The sequence below is a fragment of the Platalea leucorodia genome (assembly GCF_965183815.1).
Source record: "Platalea leucorodia genome assembly, chromosome: 3".
In the NCBI taxonomy this organism is placed as follows: Eukaryota; Metazoa; Chordata; class Aves; order Pelecaniformes; family Threskiornithidae; genus Platalea; species Platalea leucorodia.
The window spans coordinates 425,360-442,457 of NC_138825.1; the positions used below are offsets into that span (position 1 = coordinate 425,360).

The 17,098-nt window shown below is 42.8% G+C and overlaps 2 protein-coding genes across 2 annotated transcripts in view; one reads left to right on the top strand and one right to left on the bottom strand.

Annotated features, from left to right (window-relative positions):
• Positions 1-1,090: 1,090 nt before the first annotated feature.
• CRNKL1 (crooked neck pre-mRNA splicing factor 1) lies at positions 1,091-13,605 on the bottom strand. The gene is made up of 14 exons (XM_082305628.1): positions 13,352-13,605; positions 12,822-12,974; positions 11,158-11,249; positions 10,885-11,043; positions 10,360-10,526; positions 9,666-9,844; positions 8,828-8,998; positions 7,961-8,152; positions 7,133-7,192; positions 5,859-5,939; positions 3,199-3,438; positions 2,676-2,777; positions 1,846-2,094; positions 1,091-1,307 (listed from the first exon to the last, which is right to left on the bottom strand). Exons 1-14 carry the CDS (start codon positions 13,397-13,399, stop codon positions 1,140-1,142), a joined length of 2,061 nt encoding a protein of 686 aa, XP_082161754.1. The 5' UTR covers positions 13,400-13,605; the 3' UTR covers positions 1,091-1,139.
• A 2,319-nt stretch (positions 13,606-15,924) lies between these two features.
• Positions 15,925-17,098, top strand: part of CFAP61 (cilia and flagella associated protein 61) — a gene marked incomplete at its 5' end in the record, with an annotated part of 114,048 nt that continues 112,874 nt past the window's right edge. Inside the window, one exon of the mRNA XM_082305627.1 lies at positions 15,925-16,100. Within this exon, the coding sequence (XP_082161753.1) occupies positions 15,925-16,100 (176 nt within the window). The remainder of the gene's footprint in view (positions 16,101-17,098) is intronic.

The window sequence follows — 17,098 nt, forward strand, 5'->3', positions numbered from 1 at the left end:
CGAAGGGCTGAGGATCTGCTTTCTGACCACGGGGCGCGCGGGGAAGGAAGCGTTCCCAGCTGCCGGCAGGCCTGGCCGGTGCGAGGGACAGCCCCAGGGCTGACCTGACCACAGCTGGATGGGCCAGATGTGGCCGGAGCAGTGATAGCTGCCCAGTCTTTAGTCAACAGCAGCTTTGTTTAAGGCCTGACTCATAGCTCTGCTGGTTAGTCTGGCACACTTTCACTCTTTTTTTTTTTTTTTTTAAATCACCGTTCTTCGTGGCGGGCGAGGTCCCCAGCCACGGGACCGAGCCCGGGGGCAGCGATCCCTGCCCACCGCAAGGGCCGGCTGCCCGACTTCCCCTGGCGCGGGGAACCAGCCCACGCCAGAGGACAGAACGGCTCCTTCCCCCCGGGAACTTAGGGATGGGAAAGCTTAGGCTCAATGGTTTTTCCCCATGAAATACAAAAAACATTGAGAAGCCTACTTTACTTCTACTTTACTTCCCAATAGATTATTTACTACAAAATATGCTGCCAAGACATTCAAATATTAAAACTGTGTGGTACTAATTTCTACAGATTTATTCTTCTAGGGGCTAGCTTCTGCATATTTAACTTCTATTATTGTCCCTCCTAACAGTTTTCTGGGATAAAATCTTACTTGGATAGGAAGTTGAACAGGTTGCAGTCAATATTTTTTTATATATATATATATATATATTGTTTTCAACTATCCTCATGATCAATACATATTTTACAGAATTACTGGAAAAATCGATCAGGAATGGTTAGAGACATCTCTCTCATTAAAGCGAGCAGATCTGCTGTCTTGGCATGTTAGTATCCTTAAGCAGTACTGTGATCGTTTGTAGGAGCCTTAGAACAGTGGGTCTTGTGCTAAAAACAAAGCTGCCGTCCAGTTCTTCCAGTTCTCAGATCACTGGTAATAGCTGTAGACTCCTGCCCTTGCCCATGACCTTCCAACTGTTGGAAATAACAGACTATGAAAGGGAATCAACTCCCATATGGTGCTCTTTTTCCAAAAAAAAAAAAAAAAGTCTCAAGTCCGTAGTACTAAAACTTCAATTATATTTATTTGTCACCAATGAAAATACTGTACAATATCCAAGAAAAGGGGTGGGGAAAGGCAATGTATTAAGACTGGCTTTCATCAATGTCTTTGTCTGGATCCATCTCTGCAGCTTCTCTCTCCTGTTGCTGTTTCTTCCAGAGTTTAGCCATAGCGAGTAGTTTGAGATTAGGCTGATTGGCAGTATCTTCTGGGAAAATATAATCATAGTATTCCTCCCAGCCAGCATCAGACTAGGGAAAAAAAAACACCACAAAGCAAGTTTAATTTGCATGTTAATGTTAGCTATCGGAAGGTGTTTGTAACAAGCGTAACAGTGAGGTAAAACGAGAATCAGTGTTTGTCAGACCATCCATAGCAGCTGAAACCAGCGAGCCGAAGGGGTGTAAGACAGAACTACTTCTGCTGTGCACAATGAGCAGGCAGAACTGAGGAACAGCCTGGCTACAGTCTCCCAAACAAAGTTAAGAAACAAACACTATCCGCATAGTGCTACCTAAAGCTGGTTTAGTTTGTCTATAGGCGTTTGAAGTAAAGGTAGCTTGAGCATTTGGTATGAGTATTTCACTCCGAATCAACTGCCCACCTAGCCTGCTGAAGAGCAAGGAGCTCAGCAGCACGTGTTTCGGGCCAATGAATTTTTTCAATTGCTGCAGTAAAATTGGCATGCAGTTATAGCATCCGTCACAGCCGACCTTGTTTTGTATACCAGACCCCAGCGTAAAGCCACCAAGGATTCAAAGTGACTACTTGCATAATTTTTCCTCTTACCCCATCTTCAGCCTGCAGTTTCCTCCTCTTCTTTATTTTTTCAGGCATAAGTTTATCTATCCTCTCTTTAGTGGTATCAGTTCCAAACTCCTCTTCAAAGTTCCTCCAGGATTCCAGCAGCATGACTCTCTCCTCTTTCTCCTCACAGTTTCGCATTGCCTTATTAGCCTCTTCGTAAATCTGCCGGCATCTTGACAAACTCCCCTCCCTTCCTGCAGATAGCTCAAACTGTGCAAAGCTGATCCATACCTGTGGCGAAAGCAAATCAAAACCAAGCTGAAACCTCCATTCCGAAGTCTGATAGCTAAGTGACAGTTTAAAAGAACAAAGCAGCCAAAAAAGCAAATGGCAATGCAAGTCTAAAGTACTTTTGTCATAAGCAGATACCTAGAAAATTCACGTTTGTTTCACATGTGTGAGAATTGCCTCTTTTGGCAAGACAGAATATTCACGTAAGCCATGCTGACAAATCTCTTGCGGTTGTTTCAGGTTGATAAATCTGTCTGAATTTAGCCAAACGACAGCACCAAACTACACTGGAAAAATCACAACTATTTTTTCCTTGCAATGTTTTTGTAACTAAAATTCCAAAGCTACTGAGTATGAAGAGGGCTGCTTGGAAACCTTCTGCAGAGCCTTCTTTCATGTAAGATATGCCTGTTGTTGTATGTAAGTCGGAAATTGCTTTCCCCTTTTCATGGCACAGATGTGGTACTGAACTTGGGTTCGCTGTTGATTTGAAAAAAGCAGGCAATCAAAGCAGTCGAGAGTTTCCATCCACCACGGACCAGATGCAAGCCCAACTCTGTGTTCCGGGCACCCACACATACCTTAACATGCTGTGTCCGCTGAAGTAATCTGCGGTAAAGATTTCTTGTTTTCTCATACTCTTCTTGCTCAATTTCAAAGTCAATGTAGGATTTCCAAAGAACCTGCAAAAAAGTCTCTCGTTATGTTCATAGCATGCTGAGATAATGGAAAAAAAACCCAAACAAACCCAAAAACAAAAAAGAGAAGCATGGATAAATGTGAAATTTCTCTGAAAAACATTTCAGAGATTTGAGTATTTACTGACTGTACAAGCTAGGATTAGGACTAAGCAATATCAAATCTTGTGCACGTAATCCATTTAGCTTACTCCTGTAAGCATGTTTCTCCCTCCATGTTTTATCATTGGTTTTACAGTCCTGCATACCCTGCTAAGAAACAGATGCTAAATTAATGAGACACAGGCTAAGCCACTACGGTAAGCAGTTCTGTTCAAGCTGGTAAATTATTTACATTTTAATTAGCCACACTGTGTAATGAATACCTTAGAATTGTGCCAACTGTAAAGTTCATCTACCCCCTTACCTCTGGCATGTCTAGCCGGGGCTGGCCAATAGCCAACTCATATATTGCCCGGGCTCTATCAATATCGCCAAGAATGGTCTCGAGTTCAGCAAATTTAATCCATGATGTGCAGTTTTCCGGTGCAAACTCCAGGAATTTTTCATACAGCTTTCGGCAACGATCAAATTCTCGCAATTGTAACTCCAATTCAATATAACCTTTAAACAGTTTGTTTTTTGGACATTTACCTATGGAAGTCCCCTGTTAAGCAGAAAAAAACAAAACCCACTTAAAGATCTTGCAAGTAAGAAAACCCACTCTATTTTCTAAACATCTGTTTACTCTCCAGTATTTAAACTAAAATTCATTTCTGAGCAGAGTTTAGTTTTTAAGACTCTGGTGAGGGCCAGTATGAAATCTAACTAATGTTTGTAAAATGAGTGTGCATCCATAAAGATCAACAAAATCTCTGAAAGCAGAAAATCTCCTAACTCGTTACACTTCTACATAACATGGATTCCCCACAAAGTATTAGCTGAAACTCAACCCGGCTCATTGAATGAACACTTCATCTTGCACCAAAAGCTGAAGAAAGCATAGCACCAGTCTGTACCAGTCTTGCAGGTAAGCGGTTCCCAAGTATCTTACAAAATAAATTTTATCACGAGAAACTGTCTCCTGGACCACCACTGCTATTCATCATCGCATGGAGAATTGTCCGCGCTCCCTGCCTGCTGACTTACTGTAATGGATAGACAGAGAATAATGTTGTAAAAAAATATTTCCTTTTTTATATGCTGCAGCATCTGAAGAAAACTGTCTGTCCTAAGCCACAGTGCCAAGCTGCGAGAAAGCAGTTTCGGCTTCTTAGTTTGGGAATCTTTTAAAGCAAGAGTTAAGAACAGGCATATCTGAGACAGGTCTGTAGCGAGCTTCACTCTTTAAGTCACTTCTGTAGACAAGTATTCTTTATTAAGCACTGTAGCCTGTTCCCTCAAGCTTATGTGAATTCAGTAATGTGAGATCAAATTCCCATACTACAATTCCCCTGCACAACCTTCCTACACATTGATTATCTTGGTGCTTATTAAAAATGGAGGAAACCAGCACTTGGGAATATCAGTTTGGCCACCTTTATGGCCCTCCAGCTCTACAAATGCCTTTTCTATTTCAAAATATGCTCAGTTCTTCCCCGCATGCTCCCCATTACTATTTTCTTAAGCAGCACAGGCTCCAGCTGATCTCCTGTCTCCAAGTCCCTACATCTCTCAGACCCTGGGAAAACAAAGAATCCACACACCATCTGCAGCCAGTGAAAATAAGGCAGAGCAAGGTGCTGTCTGCATGCTGATGAGAGCTTCAGCATCAGGAGCTGGACCTTCTCTTCTGCACAGTGACAGTGTGGGACCCTCACCTCAGGGCAGGAGCAAGGCTTCCTGCCAAAGAGGTGGTTCAAAGTCAACTTATTGCAAAAGAAAGAAAGAAACTGCTTGCCAAATGTGGATCCAGTCCAAAAAAGTATTATGGCTGCAGCAGCAAAATCTGGTTTCCAAAATAAGAAAAAAGTGACGTACTAAAAAAGTCTGTCAAAGAAATTAAACAACAACAAGGGAAAAAGACCAACAAAAGAGAAGCCTAAAAGAAACTGAGGAAACTTTCTATTTCTAGATGGGCCAAAGCACCCTTTCCAGAAGCTATCATAACATTTGCCCCTAAAAAAAAGGCAGCTAGCAGCAGGGCGCTGGCTGGTGACTATCATAATGTTGAGCAATGGTCTCTTAAGCAAGCTACAACAGCAGCACGCTTCAGGACAGATGGTCGTCTTCTCCTGCAGGGAGACAATAACGGTCTCACAGGGGACTGAACCCCTCCGCTTCATTTTCTTCTGGTCACAGGCAGGAGTCCAGCTGAAGAGACAAAGCTTTACTGGCACATCGGGGGCAGTTTGGTCCACTGTCAGCTACAGGAGGCCATTCACGTTTATGCTTTTATCACCGCTGTGCCATGGGTTTGGTGGAAACCTCAAAAGTTTCCTCTAACGTCAAACCACCTCAGCTGTTCCCAACATTAGCTTTCTCTCAAAACTCCTAATGCCACCACTGAGCTTATTTAGAATAACTGAAGGGAAAGAAAGTTTTTCATTTCAAAAGGTTTTGCTGCCAAAATGTACTCCATTGTTCGCTGACGTGCTGACATTCACACAGTGAATTCGCACACAAGCTCTCGAGCCTGCCCAAGGTCCCCATGATTGCTTCTATCAGCAACCTGGTAGCTGGGACTCAAACACTCTATTCAGCAGGTCTTAAATCTGAGAGTCAAAACCTCCCATTTATTTAAAATGCTTTTTAAAATGCTATTGTTGGTACAAGTATAATTTAACAGATCAGCAGCAGTTAAAAATTTCCAAGTGCGCTAAGCTGATTTGGGTACCCTGGCATGCACATGTGCGTGTCATCAGCTGAAACAAGAAAGCTGCACTCGTTTTTGCCCATGGCTAATTCATCATATCAAGCTACGCTTCTTTTTAAATCATACGTGACGGTAAATACTGGTCCCTGCAGACTTCTCGGATGCTTTATTTAAATGGATTAAAACGGCAATTTATAAAGGACAATTTAAGATCTTTTAATGCCCTACCCTTGTTACTATTAAAGTCAATCATGGAATTAACAAAAGCTTACCAAAGCTCTTCTGGCAAGTGGAAGATTTTTCTGGCGTATTTCAAATTGTGCATACAGCAACCATATTTTGGCAAATGTAAACTGAAAGAAAAAGAACAACATGATGCTTAGGCTAGAAGCTTAGTAAATAATGCTGCGTATGTTCTTTAAAAAAAAAAAAATCACTTTGTCTGTACAAGATGTTACTGCTGCTGCAGCTCGTTGTATTTGAGCTCAGTGTATTCCTGCTGAAAAGTTGAGAGTTCATAACCCAAACCAATCTTTCTAGAACAGAACAACATACTCCACTACAGATGCAAGCAAAACCAGCCAGGACAGAGGTCTTCTCAAACAAAGAAACATTAACCAGTCAACCAATTGGTAAAATATCAGCTATCATTGAATCAATTAACAGCTAGTCAACTCTTACAATTACAGATTAATCCTAATCTACACAGTTGATGCTCAGATGGCATGATTAATGACAAACTAGAAAAGTACACGAACTACCATCTCTTGACATTCCAAGGCAATGCGGATTGTCTTAAGGGTTTGGCCACGTGGATATTTTAGTTAAAGCTCACTGGCAAAAAACCCACAAAACCAAAAAATCAGTCTTGAAGACTGATTGTAATGGAGAATACACACCTGAAACATGGTTCATCAAATGCACCTCCCTCAGCTGGGACTGTGCAGGCAATTAGAAACAGCTGCTATAAAAGGCAGTAACCCCATATAAACCAGAGCAACAAATATTCTGCAAAGACTACAAGCAACTGGGCTGAAGAGCAGCTATAAAAGGACTCAACCTGAGGAAAGAAGCAAGCAAGTAAGTAAAAAATAGATAAGAGTTATTCCTTGCTGTTTCATAGTACAAGACTATCCTCTGACTATGTGTTATTTTGGCTTCTTGGAGCACATCTAGCAATTTGAAAATACTGAGGAAACCCTTACATTGCACCTGTATGAGGAAATCTGACATCAATGTGTAGCCTGCTATTTCCCACTGATGATGCAAATTACAGCCATGTAACACCTTACCTTAAAAAAAACAGACAAAAAACCCAAACAAACAAAAAAAAAAACCAAACAAAAAAAACCCCACCAATTTTCAAAGATAAATATTGTGAGAAAGTGGAAGGGATATTTACAGTCCTGAGTAGAATCTTCATGCATGTGCTAGTAGCCATTTGGAGCTGCTTACATGCCTGAACCTTGGGGGGAAAGAAAACTAAAGGAACTTATCTTTGGAATTTTAATCCAAGGCTCAATACAAACTGCTGGAGAAGCCATACCTTCTTATGGGGAATGAGCTCGATACATGCCTGATACACTTGTCTGGTTCGCTCCGCATCCTGTAAGAACAGGCAAAATTAAACACTTTGTTCACTGCTAAGATTACACTATATTTTGGATTGTGCAATGATTGCAAAACTGCAGATCAGCGATTTTAAGTCAAGTTGTTTAGAATCATGTATACTTAAAATATAAATGTACTTATCTATTTAGTGTGCACAATTCAAAGATGGTAACTTCTGAGAGTCATTTCTTAAAAACAAGATTCAATGCTACAAATTAGACAATAAAACCAGCAGTGTCCCCATTTGGGGGGGAAAAAATTCTTTTTTCCTTTAAGAGACACTGAATAGGTATACTGTGCTACAATTTTATGAAATAAAGAGTAGTTACAATGTTATGTTACTGGTAAGAGAAGAAATACTCACGGAGCCTCAAAAGGCCACTATAGCAAGGATCTGACTGCTCCACGGAACAACTTCACAAACAGTTTTGTTAAATGTAAAACTACTTTACAAGTTCAGGTAACAGCTTGGAACAGGCCATTTGGATGGAGCTAGAAAGACCTACTTCTCCTTTTAAAGTTTCAGTGTGTTTCTGGATGGATTGAGATGAAACTGAAATATTTTTTTCACTATGCATGGAAGGGAAAAATTAAGGGAAAAAAAAAAAACCTCATACTTACATAGCAAATCCTGTAGCTAATTACACAAAACGAGTAAGACAGTATTTTTAGTTCTCAGTTTTCTTACTGAAATATCTGTAGCTATTTAATGTAAGGAAACACTTGGGAAGGAAAGAAAAAAAACTGAGTTCTTACTACTTGCCTTTGCCTCCAGCTCTTCATATAATGCATAGTTAATCCAAAGATAGATGTATCTTTTCCAGTGTCTCTTCTCCTGAATTGGGGGAACATTGGCAATGGCTCTTTCATACACTTCTCGGACAGTCTCGGCATCTGCGTCACTTTCAACTAACCTCAGGTAGTCAAACCACGCATCGTAATTATGTGGATTTGCCTTCCAGAAAGATGGGAGCATGGAAATGGGAAAGAAATTTCAGTAACTACAAATAACAGATCCTGTTCCTTTACTTTAGCTTTTATTCTGAATTTTTCCTTTAAAATAGATCATCAGAATATTAATGAAAACTGTCAGTCTCGGGTATGCTTAAGCTAGAGCTTTTGGGTTAAAGTACATGTATTTCTTTACTTTTATTTTACCTACAAACATTCTTTAAGTGAAGGCAAACAAACTGAACTGTGAGAAGGGAAGAGGAACTGATGAAACATGCAGTATGCCGTGAATAGTAGATTGGTGTGGCATGCCCACTTTCTCACAAAAAGGTATGTACACACAGGCGAGGTGTTCTCTAACAGTTTCTGCATAACAGAAGTGAAGAAGTCACAAGCTCGGCTGCATTACACCCTAAGATGACTGTGAAGGGTAGCAAGCTGAGTTCAGTCAAAAACTTTGGCTCCACAATCTGCATGAGAATGCAGAAGCAAAAGCAGTGAATGCAGGTATCGTTCTCTCCCCTGCTGCCTCTGAAAAGAACAGTGCTCTCTTGATGTTTCCTTGGACTCAGTATCAAGGGTAATGTAAAACTCGTCAGCCTTCCTATTGTGAGACATTCATGTACCTTAAGCAGCAGATGGAGGTAGGATGAGCCCAGAGGGTATTTGTAATACCTACCTTCACTTCCTCTTCATACTGGAATCTCCTCTTGCTGACAATGATGTCTTCAATTCCCCTCCTGTCTCCAAACTTCTTCTCAAAGATGGTGTAATTCTTGAAGAGATTTTGGGCCTCCTGTTTTGGAATTCTATCCAAGGCATACTTGTAGATCACCCTTACTCTTTCGAACTGAAAATATTAAATATCATTTGAGTAATATTTACAAAGTGGCTTCTGTCCTCCCCGCCAATTTCGCGATGAGCTTTTGGCAATATTTAATAGAATACAGAATCATAGAATTTCTCAATGTAAATGGTTGTTTTAGGACAGGACTAACACAGATCTTCCTGAAGAGTAAACTTTGAAGAAAAAAAAAAAATTCTGTAAATACCAAACCCTGCCATCTCTTACTCATTTGCAGGTTTGGAATATTTAAAATATTTTTAAGAGGTGGTGGTTTTGGGTTCACAGAATGTTTTCAATTCCTTAATGGCCTGGGCACTTTAAAGAGACCATCTGGGGAAAACATGGCTAATTCAGGTTTTTATCATGCTGGCCTCCAGCCTCTCAGAAACTTACAAATCTGAGAATATGTCTTTGATCCAATAACACTATTCCCAGGCTTAGCAGATTTGCTGCCCACCTTTCTTAGAACATATTTCTTTGTCACCAAAAGGCACATAGAAGCTAAGCAAAAAATTGTCTCCTTAACTCATACTACAATAATAATATCTCATAAGATGCTGAAAAACATGAGTCTTGCAGTGAATGTTAAGTGGCCTTGAGTTTGATATTCAAGAAGAAATCTTGCGGGAGCAGTTGGTTTTAGTGTGATATATTATCAAGAAGGTCTTACTTCTTTCTGGTTCTCCTCAAATTTTGCGAAAGCCACGTACAAGTGCTCATCCATATGCTCTTCTCCAAAGAACTCCACTGCCCTCTCGTATACTTTCCTTGCGTGAGCAAAATAACTGTGCTTCTCTTCAAAGCGGGCGTACTTGATCCAGTTCTTGACATCAGGATGAACAATAACGAGTAGAGCTATGTTAAAGAAACAGTGGTGGTTGAATGGGATGTGAAATTGCATTCTTCCCAGTGACTACAGGGTCATGGACTATATGAAACAACTCCCAAGGACGGCACATGCAAAAAATGCAACTGGGAAGAAGACGCAAAACAGCTGTAAGTGTGCAAAGGCTTTGTGCCTTACTGAGAACTTAAAGAAAATTTAAAAAGGGATAAAAATCAGGCAAGGGTCAGGGAGAGGTTTAAGGAGAAATCTGAAACAATGACTGCAAAAAAAGCTGGAAGCATGAGTGCTGTTAAATATACACTGTTGTGGCAGGGTGTACATTCACTTAACTGAATATGGAGGCATATACTAAACACGCTTTTAATACCTACTGCTGGCTCTCAGCATGGTGGCTTACTCCCAACACACCACAGTAAAAAGGAGCACAGGGACATAGCTGGAGATAGAAAAGATAAGAAAGAAACGAAGAATGCGGGCCTAAACTTGGGCAGGTGTCGCAATGTACTAAAAAGGATATATCTCTCATAAATGGTACGCGCCCTGTCCACCTCCTTGTATCTCAGCTCGAAGTTAATGTAGGAATGCCAAGCTTGCTCCTCTGGTTGCCACTCCATCCAACGTTCGAACACCTGACGTGACCCAGCAACATTCCCCAACATCTCTTCCATGTAAGTATACTTATACCTTGGAAAACAAAATCAAGTTTTTACCATCACATAGCGAACACAAAAATTACAAGGATTTTTTGAGTACTTAAGACCATTACTGAGATTTCTTCACCTATTCCCCGCTTGTACCCCAGAATGCCTATAGATACCATTGTGACCTGCAGCACGTGGGCACACAAACATCCTTCCCTCCCAATGCTCTCACCTCTTGAAAAGTACAAAACCTTTCCAAAGCTTAAGCCTTCCTCTTTTTTTCAGACTAGCCTGAAGACTTGGAGAAACACAAAACAATGCACTTTTGTGCGATACCAAAATAGAAAAATGATCTGTAGCTTTTGGAGGTAGAAGTAACGCTCCATTCTCTGCAAACGTACCAGAACTGGTTCACCCTGGGGAGGGTGGTAATGGCTCGATCCCAAATGTTTCGGGCATGATTAACCTGGCGGTTCTTCATTTCCATTTCTGCGTATTTCAGCCAGAGTGTGACATTTCTGTAGTCTACGTCTAAAGCACGCTCGTAAATGGAACGGGCTCTGGAAAGCAAAGAGAATTAAGTTGAGTATATAATGTGCCTCCACGACTTTGATGTTTGTCAATGTGTGTCTTAAAAGGTTTATAAGAGATGTTTGCAGCTGCATCATAATTACCTCTGTATTTCTTTTAGGCTTTCCTCCCATTGTGCGTACTTTATCCAGTTACTGATAACAGTCCTGTTTTTTCTTATGTTATCTTCAAAAGTCTGAGGAGAAAATTATTTCTATAAGTAAGAAATCCCTCTGTGCAGACCAATCTCGTTATAAATGGCTTGTGGAATATTACTATTATTGGAATGAATTCCAAGTGTCTAACACCCACGCAGATGTAGTAACAAATCATACTTAATACAACACTTCCTAAAAATTGCATAACAGAGAAGCTAGAAGCATAGATCATCATACAGAACAGGACTAAACTCAAGTTCCTGCAACCTGATACCTCAATACTGATGGAATAATAACTGACAGAACTAAAATCTTTTCTTTTTTTAATCTCCTGCTTCATGTTTCAATAGCAATATTACCTGGACAGATGGAATCCAGTCATTGCAGACGACCCTGAATATACGTGGATGCACCAGCACGAGTTTATTAACTTTGACCTTTATCTATAATTGCTCTAAATTTTTTTTAAAGCAAGATGCCTTACTCTTATTCCCTGGATTTAATAAGCCGGCATCGAATGTGCTAGACAAATTTCATTGCTCAGTGCAATGGTGAGGGCATTTTCAGACTCATGTTTGGCTATTGTCAGGATCAACGCTATAGGCATTTAGCATGTGGCTAAACATGGTCTAATGCAGTTAACATGGTGGCTCGTTACTGCCATTCATATGAGAAATGAAAAATTATAACATCAAATGTTGTTTTTGCAGCGCTGTGGTGTTGATCATCTGACTCCAGTCGCTCTGCATGTGCCCAGGCGAGGCACCCCAGCATGCAGCACAGCGAGGCCCGAAGTCTGCACGAGGAGCCCTGGCCACTGCGGTAAGGAGGGAATGAGCACCCGCTCTGGGCTGAGTACAGGGATGCTGTGTTGTGCTGCAGCAGTCACCAGTTCCGAACATATGCCTATATGCTTCAGGGAACGACAGCCCTAGTTTACGCTGCCTGTATCTAAAAAAAACTGCTGAGTGCTGAAAACATTTAAAGTTCCCTGTTAGGGATATGTTTGCTTTGCTGAGCCAGGACAGCAATTATCAAGGGAAAAGGCAGAACAAAACCATAGATGAGTTTGCACAAGCAAAGCAATTATTTTAAAAAAAGAAGAAAAAAATTATACCTGAAATCTCACATGCAAAATGGTCAAGTTTCAAGACAATCATCAAACATAACTGTGATCAGTGCAGAAAGTTGTGTTCTAAAGTGCGTGCAGTAATACCATAATTACACAGAACAGAAACATTACTTGCAAACATGCTTTTTAAACAGTTGAGGTGGAAACAGCAGCAGTATTACTGTAAAGCTTGCTAATATGCAGTTGTGCTGACTGGCCAGGTACTAGTGGTGATGAAGAAACTGCATATAAACCATGTATGCAATAACCCTTGCTATGTTCTGAACATATTGAACGTGGTCACAGGTGAGATCTTATGTAATACCAAATTTTATGTTAAACAACACATGTTTAACTTACAATTTTTGCACAAAAGTAGCATTTGCTATGAAAATCTTAGTTTTTTAAGAATTGCTATTCATCTGGAAAATCCGTAAGTAATACAGACTACATCTTGTTTAAGTCAAAACATAGTAGAGACTAGGGTTTTTCCCTTTACCTTCCTCTTCCGGAGTTTATAGTCGTTTAGCTCTTCAACATCTGTGATCTTCTGTTGCGGAGGTGGTGGAAGAAGTTCAAGTTCTCTCTCTTTTGCTTCTCTTAAAAGCTGTTCTGCTGTGATCTGAACTTCTGCAGGTGCTTTATTTTTCACCTGTAAGGTAAGGGGGCTTGATTCGCGTTTTCTCCTTCTAATGCAGAAGTGAGAAATCCCCCCATGATTAATGTACTCGGGCGGCTTACTACGTTCAGTATTTACCCAAGAAGGATGCGGAGACCCCCGAGATCGACAGGGCCCTTATCGCCAGCACCCGCCCGAGCCTACGCGGCCCCTGCCCGGGGCGTGAGGGGAGGCAAAGCTTCCCCCGGCCGCGGGGAGGGGCGGCTGCACAAGCGGAGGAGCCGGGGCCGCAGCCGGGCTGGGCCGCTCCGGGGCGCCCGGCGCTGCCCCGAGGACCAGGCCCCGGCGAGGGCGGTCGCCCGCCGCCCCGACCCCCCTCCCCGGCCGCGGGCCCGCCGCCTCCCGAGCACCTTCGCCACTTTGGGGATCCGCTGCTTCCCGGCCGCCGTAGACGCCATCTTGCCGCCTCCCCGTGCTGGCCCCGCCCTCTCACCTCTGACCTCACGCAGCGCCGGCGCGCGTCGTGCGTCGTTGCCGGAGTAACGGCGGCGCGTCCCGGCGCCGGCAGCGAGGCGGGGGCCGGTCGGTCCGTCAGTCAGTCCATCCGTCCGTCCGTGGCCGCGCCGCTCCGCTGCGGCAGCGCCGGGGAAAGGGACCCGCCGCTGCAGCGGGAGGGAGGTGAGTGCCGGGCGCGGCCGGAGGTCCCGCACCCCCAAACGGTTCCCCGTGCCCCCGGGCGGCGCCCCCTGGCGGCTCGGCGGGAGCGGCGGGGCAGGGCCCGTGCCGCCGGCGCGTGGCCCGGGAGGTGTCGACGGCGTGGGCGTTAAACGCCCGCTCCCGTCCGGCGGGGGAGCGCTGCCCGGCTCGGGCCTCCTGGCCGTCCGGCTCGGGCCTCCTGGCCGTCCGGCGGGCCGCCGGGGCTGTCAGGCGGGGCCTGGCCTCGTCCCCGGCGCCTTTGGGGGGCGGGAGTGGTCGCCACGCGTCGTCCCCGCTGCGGCGGCCCGGCGTTACCTGGGCCTGGCTGCCGTGGGGTGCGCAGGGCCCCTCTGCCGCGGGGGCCTCCCGAGGCGCGCCCCTCGCCTGCTGCCGTCTGAGTCGGCGACGGGAAAAACGCACCGCCCGGGAGCGTCCCCTGCGCCCGAAAGGAGAGCGTGTGTGCGGGGAGGCTGCTCCAAGCGCGGGTTGGGAAGGGGAGCGGCCCTCCGTCTGCCCGCTTGCCCAGTCTCTCATCCATGGCGCGCTGCTCGCGTGGAAACACGGTACCAATACATAGAAATACAGGAGTTCGGTAGGAGCAGTGCGTTTTCTTACGAAAACGGTACATTTTTAACGTGTAAATGCTGCTTTCCGTCAGTCGTGGTTGCATGAGTGTTTAGGGTCTTTAAGGGGAACTACTGGAGAAGGGGGTGATGTTTTTTCAATGCGTTAAGTTAAACAATTGAATACGGAAATGTGGCAAACTGTTTTCCTCAGTTGAAGTAATCTTAATGCTACACTTAAGTTTGTTGACGCCGTTTTAAAATCCTGTTTATTTTGATATATGGAGTTGACATTAGTAAAAAATAACCAGCTATTTTAGTAGTATCACAGTTTGCAGTTACTTAACGAGATGTATAAGTGAACTATGTGGCTGCTTTCTTTGCTCATTTTAAGAATCACCTGTCATTTAGCCCTGGGTATCGTTGCCTTCCACTCCACTAGGAAGAATATATATATCTTACAACTTAAGATGTTTGAGAAGTTGCTTACACAAGCTAGGATAATTTTTTGTCCTTGTAGATGCTATCATTATACTCGGTAATAAGTACACTCTAGCCTAGCTTGTTCTTTCTGCATAACCACAATTCTGTCTACTAAGCACATGCATTAAAACCTGCAGAGGACATTTTGGCTCGGGTTGGTGCTGGGACCTCTTTGCGAACGTATGCTTGCATGACTGAGACCTGTGGTGTCACCTATAACAGTATATCGACTGTGTGTGAAAGATGTAGCTGTACACATGACTCTCTCTGTATTTAAAAGGTATAAAATTCAAGGTTTCCTTTGTTATCCCACTTTAGTTGGGATCTGTGGGGCGTAATAATTGGGCATCACGTCGGGGGCCAATGTTAGAAATGGCTGTTGTGTTTGGCAGATTGGTAAAAGCGTCCTGCTAGTCTAGGTATGTTGGTTACTGAGACTATTTTTGAGTTAGTAATGCTATATTTTGCACAAGTATATTTAAGAAATTGCAGAAAGCTGTTGCGTTTGGTCAATTTGTTTTACATGCCTAATTCCTGATTATATCACAACAGGCTACAATGTTGAGTAGCAACACAACTGAAAGATAAATGAAGTGTTAGCTGATAGTCACAGGTGGTCTGAATGCCTGTTGCCCCATTATGTTCTGAAAGTGCTAGGCATGCCAATAAATCACTTGGGCCTGGCAAATTCTGTGAACGTAGAACCACAGAAATGTCTGTCTTCTGGTCAGGGAAGCTACAGAGCTTTCAATTCCTTCTGAAATTTAAGCATCGCTGTTGACTTAAAAAGAAATTTGAGGAGCTGTTTTGGACAAAATACACTTAACTCACCTGAAATTGCTGATTAATGTTACCTGGGCATTCTTATCCTGATTGTTTGCAGCTGATCCTCCCAACCCTATAGACATAAGGCTATTAAGTTTGAAATTATTAATGATGGGCACTGTTCTGATAGTTATCATGCAAATGCCTATAAATGAATACATGTACAAGCGATTTGTAGCCTACTAAAAACATTTATGTCCTGTGTAGCATGTAGAATACATACAATAGGGATGATTGCCTGCTGTACTTCTGCTTGTGCACTGTTTGCATGCTGTATGTATATGCAGGTAGTATGTATTTTTGTAGAGGTCTACACTTAAATCCATCCGAATCGTACTTCTTCACAGTTGATATCAAAATCTATTTCAAGTAACTACATTGAACAACAGATTGCAGCAGGATCTGCCAGAATAGCAATGTTTTCGTTCTTTCTTATTGCAGTCTGTAAGATGACTACAATAACGTCTTCAAGAGGAAATACAGAAGTGGTCAGTGCCAGAAGAACAGAATCACATGATGTTTCAGATATTATCGGCCTCTTCAGCCATTTTACAGAAGTAGTTTTTGGAAGGATTGATGTCATGTACCTTTTGTAAGTAACAATATTTTAGGGACATTATATTACCTTTCTTGCAGTAAACCTCAAGAAATTATGTTACATTTAAAATGGCAGAAAACATTATGAGCCTTTACATGGTGTGGCATAATGACTTTTGACAAAAAGGGAGAGAAAATCTGTTTCCATCTCTTCTCTGCGTCACGCATGCAGGACTGTGCAAACTTGGATCACTGCTGCCAGCGTGGTGGACAAGATCTGACTCTGCACTAGCCTCCTTTTATAAAAGTTCAGAAGAAATACTTTTGAATAATGCCTGATGAAACCATCAGATTCCCATGTCTGCTGTCTGCTAACAGAATCCTTTTGCTTGTTGGAGAGTGATGGAAGTGGAGGGGCAGGCACTAGGGTTTTTAATCACTTTGTGGCCGTGACTGTTCTGTTTTCTTTTCCTGCGTATGTCTAAATCTTTTCCTTCAAATCTTTTCCTTCTCTTCCAGTTTCTCCTTAAGGAAAGGAATTAGTTATTTTTTGCCTCTCTTTATTCTACCTTGGGAGACAGCCTTTATCTGCTGTAAATTATCTTTCAGTGTGCCTCTTCTTTTCATGCCCCCAAAATACCTAATATCCTCCATGTTTGACATCTGTATCCTAGCTGCTTGCATGGCAATGTCCTGAGCGGAAATGGGTGGCTGTAGAAGTCTTCTGTTACCGTATCTTCATCACCGCAGATAGCGATGAACCTTCTGCGCTTCATCTTTCTGTGCAGTGATGAACAGCAGAGACACTGCGTGAAATGCTGATGGGTCACTTAGTTTTTCTCCACTTGACTTAATGGCAAATGTCTCAGATACCAGCTATTTGGGGAAAAAAATAAATGTATGAAGAAACATGCAAAGAAGAGGGAGCATTTAAGTCGTGCACATCAAATTCGTAGTAATTGAGGATTTGAAAAATCATGTGAATTGTTATAATGTCAGAATACAGTAAATAAATACTTGGAATTGGAGAAACAATGTCAGGGTAGGATGTGG

What these genes read in the sequence shown, in the direction of transcription:
- CRNKL1 (XM_082305628.1), bottom strand. Translation starts at nt 13,399, where the DNA reads ATGGCGTCTACGGCGGCCGGGAAGCAGCGGATCCCCAAAGTGGCGAAG. An exon ending in CACTTGCCAGAAGAGCTTTG is followed by an intron (nt 3,439 to 5,858) that starts GTAAGCTTTTGT and finishes TCTGCTTAACAG; the next exon opens with GGGACTTCCATAGGTAAATG. An exon ending in AGCGGACACAGCATGTTAAG is followed by an intron (nt 2,095 to 2,675) that starts GTATGTGTGGGT and finishes CTTTCGCCACAG; the next exon opens with GTATGGATCAGCTTTGCACA.